General features: G+C 38.0%; 1 protein-coding gene across 1 annotated transcript; it reads left to right on the top strand.

Annotated features, from left to right (window-relative positions):
• Positions 1–507: 507 nt before the first annotated feature.
• On the top strand, positions 508–1,506 carry MC4R (melanocortin 4 receptor; the record flags this gene model as incomplete). Its single annotated transcript, XM_081252350.1, has 1 exon — positions 508–1,506. The coding sequence occupies one exon, from the start codon at positions 508–510 to the stop codon at positions 1,504–1,506; it is 999 nt and encodes a 332-aa protein (XP_081108476.1).
• Positions 1,507–7,113: the final 5,607 nt, after the last annotated feature.

The raw sequence follows: 7,113 nt of genomic DNA, 5'->3' as shown, positions 1-7,113 counted from the left end.
TTGGATTGGTCCAGAGGAAGCAGAGAAGGAGTCACTCGGAACATTTTTTTTCCCCTTCACACACCATAAAAATCAGCAGCAGCTACTAACAGTCAAAGCAAAGCTTCAGGTTGGGAACTGATACGTCCGAGAGGCAGCTGATGTGAGCATGTGCACACAGATCTGTCTCCCAATGGTACAGCAGCTACTAGGCAAATTATTTTGAAAAGACCTGAATGCATGCGACTCAAGTTAAAGTGGAAGTGAGAACAAAAAAGCAAACAGCAGACTCGACTGAATGAGCATCTTGAAGCCTAAGATTTCAAAATGATGCTGATCAGAGTCGTACCTGAAAGAGACTAAAAACTCCATTTCAAGCTTCGGAGCATGTGACATTTATTCACCAAAGGCATGCCAGTTTCAGCCTTATAACTTTCAGACACATAAAAACGTGGAGAAAATCGCTGACGCTACCTGACCCAGGAGGTTAAGTCAATCCAGAGGGGATCTGAATCCACTTGGTGCAGGATGAACTCCACCCATCACCATGGAATGCACACTTCTCTCCACTTCTGGAACCACAGCACCTACGGACTGCACAGCAATGCCAGTGAGTCCCTTGCAAAAGGCTACTCGGACGGAGGGTGCTATGAGCAACTTTTTGTCTCTCCTGAGGTGTTTGTGACTCTGGGTGTCATAAGCTTGTTGGAGAATATTCTGGTGATTGTGGCAATAGCCAAGAACAAGAATCTGCATTCACCCATGTACTTTTTCATCTGCAGCCTGGCTGTGGCTGATATGCTGGTGAGCGTTTCCAACGGGTCAGAAACCATTGTCATCACCCTGTTAAACAGCACGGACACGGACGCACAAGGTTTCACAGTGAATATTGACAATGTCATTGACTCAGTGATCTGTAGCTCCTTGCTTGCATCAATTTGCAGCCTGCTTTCGATTGCTGTGGACAGGTACTTTACTATCTTTTATGCCCTCCGGTACCATAACATCATGACAGTTAAGCGGGTTGCGATCATCATCAGTTGTATCTGGGCAGCTTGCACAGTGTCGGGCATTTTGTTCATCATTTACTCAGATAGCAGCGCTGTTATCATCTGCCTCATCACCGTGTTCTTTACCATGCTGGCTCTCATGGCTTCTCTCTATGTCCACATGTTCCTCATGGCCAGACTTCACATTAAGAGGATCGCTGTCCTCCCAGGCACTGGCACCATCCACCAAGGTGCCAACATGAGGGGGGCGATTACCTTGACCATATTGATTGGGGTCTTCGTTGTCTGCTGGGCCCCCTTCTTCCTCCACTTAATATTCTACATCTCTTGTCCCCAGAATCCATACTGTGTGTGCTTCATGTCTCACTTTAACTTGTATCTCATCCTAATCATGTGTAATTCCATCATTGATCCTCTAATATATGCACTCCGGAGCCAAGAACTAAGGAAGACCTTCAAAGAGATCATCTGTTGCTATCCTCTAGGTGGCCTCTGTGATTTGTCTAGCAGATACTAAATGGGGCCAGATGAGATGCTAAACACAAAGATAAGAGACTTTCTCCTTCTCATACATACAACTTGAGCAGTGTGTTTCGGCAACAGTTTTTTCTTCTGTGTAAGGCATCGGTTGAGAAATTCTATTGTATAGTTTAAGTTTATGATTTTTGACGTGAAAAAGTGCTAGATTGGGGCTGTAAAATGTTAATCCATATTACAGGTTGTAGGCACTTTGGATTTATAAAAAAAAGTCCTTATGAAGAGTTTAACAGTGTTTCTTTCTTGTTATTCACAAGGATTTGACACTTTGCTTGTTTTAGTAACATGGAAATCACAGCTTCGTTAAATATATTCTAATAAATGGTTTCTTATATTACACTATACAACATTGAAGTGTAGAGATTTGATTCTAGCAGTTAGGGGAGAAATATTGAAGAACAGATGCTTAATCATTAAAAAAAAAAGCTGAAATTTCAAGTAATATAATAAAACTTGCTCATTATGCTTGTGCAGAAGCAGAAACGAAGCTTCTATTGGGAGAAAAACAGTTACTTTTAAAGAAGGGATATTTTTCACTCAGAAAACCATGAGTGTTTCTCAAAGACAGAGAGATTAATTTGCCTAAGCAAAGAGTCTGATATTCCACACAGGCAATTCAGTTTGGGAGAGAAAAACAGCAGCTATGGGGATTAGAGTGGGCTGGGAAAATTAAGTTAACATGGCAAGCTAAACTTCCTGATACCAAACGATTTCCAACCACCACTAATAAAAACAGAGTATAAGGTCTTTCTGCCCCTTTAACCAGGGACCCAGAATCTGCTGAAATGTCCAGAAAAGGTGATGCTCCACTGAGATCCGGCTTCTGCTCCCTAAAAAACTACACAATTCATATTGAGTTCTTTCACTTTTCACATGGAGGTGACTTGTTTACTTATTGCTTATTTTTTGAACTGGAGTTTAAATACTCACTATCAAAGATTTTAGCTTTGAAAACTAAATCTATAGCATACGTTTTTTCAGGTAATATTTGTAAAAATCTAAAATAAGGCAGCTTCCTGTGCTGGAACATTATGAATAGGGAAAAAGGCACTACCTGAACCCCAGAAAACATCGTAACGTAAATTAGCCTTCCACAACTATATTTTAGAGAGTCAATACTTGCTTTGCTCCAAAATAATCCCATGGATTTGGTTACTGAACAATAAAATCTGTACTTTCCAATTTGTGTGTACTTTAAGAGAGAAAATATATTAGGCTGTGTATTACCAGTAAACTATCCTTTGATTTAATTTATAGTCTCCTCAAATGCTCATGGGCAGGGATAACACGCAAAGGTACTGCTTAATTCAAATATAAGTGTTTACACATTGACAGCAAGTCCTGAGAAACACTTTCAACATTTATGTGGAAACATTACTTTAAAGTACGTAATCAGTAAAGTTAAAGCTTACACATGAAAGGTGATACTGAAGCCTGATTCACTGCAATGCCTCTATTCTGAAGTAAAAATAAGTGTGAGGATTTAAACACAGACTAAAATAATGGAACCAAAGCTGTAGCAGGACACAGATGGTGTTTTTGTTCTTGCTATTATTCCTGCTCGTTCTTTCACGTAGTGATTGTGAGGAATCCCAGAGATTGGAAACACAGAAGAGACCTAGTAGCATGCCCCATCTTCTGTGGTGGCTGTCCTTCCAGTCCATTCTATTTCTCTGCCCAGTGTCATTTCAGATGCTGCTTGGTCCATTTAGAACCAGCCCACTTCTCCCACTGAAAGGAAATCAGTCTCCCTCATCCTGACTTTCACACCTCCTCCCAGAGCAGTTTACAGGGATGGGGTGAGTGTTAGTCATGAGCCTGTGTGCCCTGCCACCCTCCCCCATGTGCCCAGGGAACAATATTATGCTTCCGTTTCTTTAAGTGCTAAGACTGTGTCTTACTCAGTTTTTCCTGTTCCCCAAATAGTCCTCTATTACGTTACTTCCTATTTCTTCAGTAAAACCAATATTCTCCCAGAGGGATACATCATTATCACTCAAAGTCCATAGTTTACGTTAGAGCTCATTCCTAGGTGTTGCACATTCTGTGTGTTTTGGAAAATGTATAATGATGACATGTATTATAGTATCACACAGAACAATTTCACTGCCTGAAAAATCCTCTGTGCTCCACCTATTTGTCCCTCTTTCCTTAACCCCTGGCAACCACTAACTCTTTTACTGTCTCCGTAGTTTTGCCTTTTCCAGAATGTCCTATAGTTAGAATCATACAGTATGTATCCTTCTCAGATTGGCTTCTTTCACTTGGTAATATGCATGTAAGATTCCTTCATGTATTTTTATGGCTTGGTAGCTCATTTCTTTATAGTATTGAATAATATTTCACTGTATGGATGTAACACAGTTTATTTATCCATTTGCCTACTGAAGAACACCTTAGTTGCTTCCAAATTTTGGCAATTGTAAATAAAGCTGCTATAAACATTTGTGCGTGGACATAAGTTTCTAATTTATACCAAGGACCAGGAATTAACCTCTAAAAACTTTAGTATAAGTACTGTGATGTGTGTGTTTATCCTTTAATATTTTGTTAAGGGTGGTTAGTTAGCATTTACAGTATGCTGGTCAGGAGGACACAGTCCAAATGTATCTGATAAGCAGCATCAGGTACCTTTATTGAAATTTTCACCAGAAAGTTCAATGAAATAAAAAATATACTTGAAATGATTTTTCATCGGTGAAATGAGTGATTTCCAAGACCTGTTGTTGACTTGGAAAGTTGTGTAACAATCGCCATCATGAACAAGGTTTGCATCTTGCATTTCTGTCCACTTGGCATCTGGCCTAACACTTAGACTCTAAGAGCAAAGCTGCAAATAGTCCCCACCTGCTTCAGAAAAAAGTCTTTGTTGCCCAAACTAAATATTTTGAAATTACTAAAACATTTTTAAAGAATTATTTAGTAACATGTAAATAAATATCGACTTCTGTTTTATGTTACAAGGAATACACAAAATAGAATATTTAGTATGATACCAACTATCTAAAGAAAGTACCCCCAATCTACTTATGTACCTCCTAGATATTACTTTCAATAACTCATGAACAATCAGAGTCGTTATTCTTGGGTGATAGTATTAGGAGCATGTTTACTTTCTCTATTGAGTGTGTTTTATTGTGTAAATTTGCTACAATGAACATACTGTAATGTTTTATTTTTTAAAAAGCACACAGATGCCTTACAACAGAAAGATGGTTGATGGCAATGTCATTGCCAAATTACCAATGATTTGTGGAGAAAGAGTAAACATACAAGACGTTAGGTTTGAGCAGGAACAGATCTTAGCTATCCTCTCCTCTATCTCTCTAAGACTCAGAGAGACTGTCTAATGTCACACGTGGAATCAGTAGCAGCATCAAAACCTGAGACCCAGTTCCTGACTCCAGATTTCCCTACCACATCTTAAGGGCCTCCTTCTGTACACAGGTACAGGTTTCTCAATCATAGAGACCTATAACTGAGTTACGGTTACATCACTGTTTAGCTGTGAGATTTTGCTGTAGTTTTCTCATTGTTAGATGTGTATAACAATACCCGTCTGATAGTAATCTTAAAAGGATAAAAGACAATTATAAGATCAACGACTAAAGTTCAACAAGATAGTGCCCACTACATATAGGTATTCAAAAATGTTAATTATTGGTATTTTTAAGAATACAAAGTAAATGAATAAACCCATGCATGAATGGGTTAAATTAGTTTTAGACTTAAATTAGTTTTGCCATCTTTCAACCTTATTAGAAAATATACCTAGGTCTTGGGCTTAATTATATATGTTTCCTTAAACTACATTTAATAATTTCCTTGGATTTGACAGAATTTTTTGGTATAAATGGATATATTTTAAACATAGTAGATACACAGGCATACCTGTATTCTAAAAGGACACTTTTCTTTTTATCATCAATAGTGCTAACTGTTTTAAAATTTGCAGTGCCACATTCGATACTGGAAAAGGCTAACTAGAAAGATAATGTGCCAAACATGAAATAACCAATTAGCCCATTTCTTCAAAGACTAACTGATACTCATTAAACTTTAGGCCATCAATTGAAGTGTTAGTACAAGAATAACATTATCTAAACTGATGTTGATATTAAATGTAAACCCTTGAAAAAGAACCATAACTGATTAATTTATAGTCACATCCTGATGCTCAATTATTAGTTTGTCATGTATTGATCAAAGCTATATGCTTGAGAGTAGAACGAGCATAGCGTTTGGACTAGGGGAACATTGGGTTCAAGTCTCAGATTTACCAGCTCTAGAATTTAGGACAAATATCCTGAGCATCTATAATCTAACCTTTGAAATGAAGATACTATCCATCATCTCATCATATAGTTAATGACAAATATTAGATAATATAAAATTAGATAATCTATTGAAAGGATCTAGTACTATACTGCTTGTCACTATAGGTATCTGTTATTCAAATTACACTCAAAAGGTTGACAGAGCTTAGACTCCAGAGGAAGTTAAATGGTGATACTCACTTGGATAGCCTCACTTCCCTAGCATGGAGAGACAGGAATCCATTCAAATCTGTTTTCACCATTTCATGTATTTCTAACAAGTAAAAAGAAATCCCTATGCTTATTATTTTAAGTATAAAGAAAGTTTGAACACTCCAGAATAATTCAAGGTAGTTAGTAGGTGGAACTGGGCAGGAAGACACACATTGTTTCGATGGCTTCAGTAATGTTGCAATTCCTGTATTGAATAATGGGTTTAATGTATACCTCATGCTTCAAGCTTAGAAATATATGACATATAGTCTTTTGTACATATTCAATATTACATGAACATTAAATGAATATAATGCATTTATTTTGTAATGTGCTTACTGAGAGGGAACATGAAAAACTATATTTGCATAGAACAAATAAAGGAGTCCTAGCACAATGTAATGCTGCCATTTCAGGGGGAAAAAAAAAGAAGAGCTTTGATCTACGATAGTCATGGTTGAATTGGGTCCTGGGTTAATGAAATTAGTAATCAGAGTTTACAGTTATTAACTGTGTTTTCACTGTCCAGAGACCCTGGAAGCCCCTCAAATAGAGCCAAATGGAAAACTGGAAATTTCACCAACTTAATCAATCAATTCAATGAGGTTCTGTATGGGGCTCAGCTGCAAATGACACTATTACGGTTTGATTTCTAAACCTAAAGTTCTAAACAGTGTGAGAAATTTCACTTTTAAATTCAAACCATCACTGAATAAAATTTAAAAGTGAAAATATAACAATAAATTTGGTCATAATTTCACTTGAGGGACAAAAGCACTTATGCTAAAATTTTATCTTCGAAAAGTTTAACTCCTTAACTAATTAATTTATTTATTTTTCTTTATTTATTTTTTGCTGTACGCGGGCCTCTCACTGTTGTGGCCTCTCCTGTTGCGGAGCACAGGCTCCGGACGCGCAGGCTCAGCGGCCATGGCTCACGGGACTAGCCGTTCCGCGGCATGTGGGAGCCTTCCGGACCGGGGCACGAACCTGTGTCCCCTGCATAGGCAGGCGGACCCCCAACCACTGTGCCACCAGGGAAGCCCTTAACTCCTTAA

Source organism: Mesoplodon bidens, assembly GCF_964165515.1.
Source record: "Mesoplodon bidens genome assembly, chromosome: 13".
NCBI classification, from domain to species: domain Eukaryota; kingdom Metazoa; phylum Chordata; class Mammalia; order Artiodactyla; family Ziphiidae; genus Mesoplodon; species Mesoplodon bidens.
The sequence above is the reverse complement of the archived record's forward strand: the minus strand, read 5'-3'. Positions and strand labels throughout refer to the sequence as shown.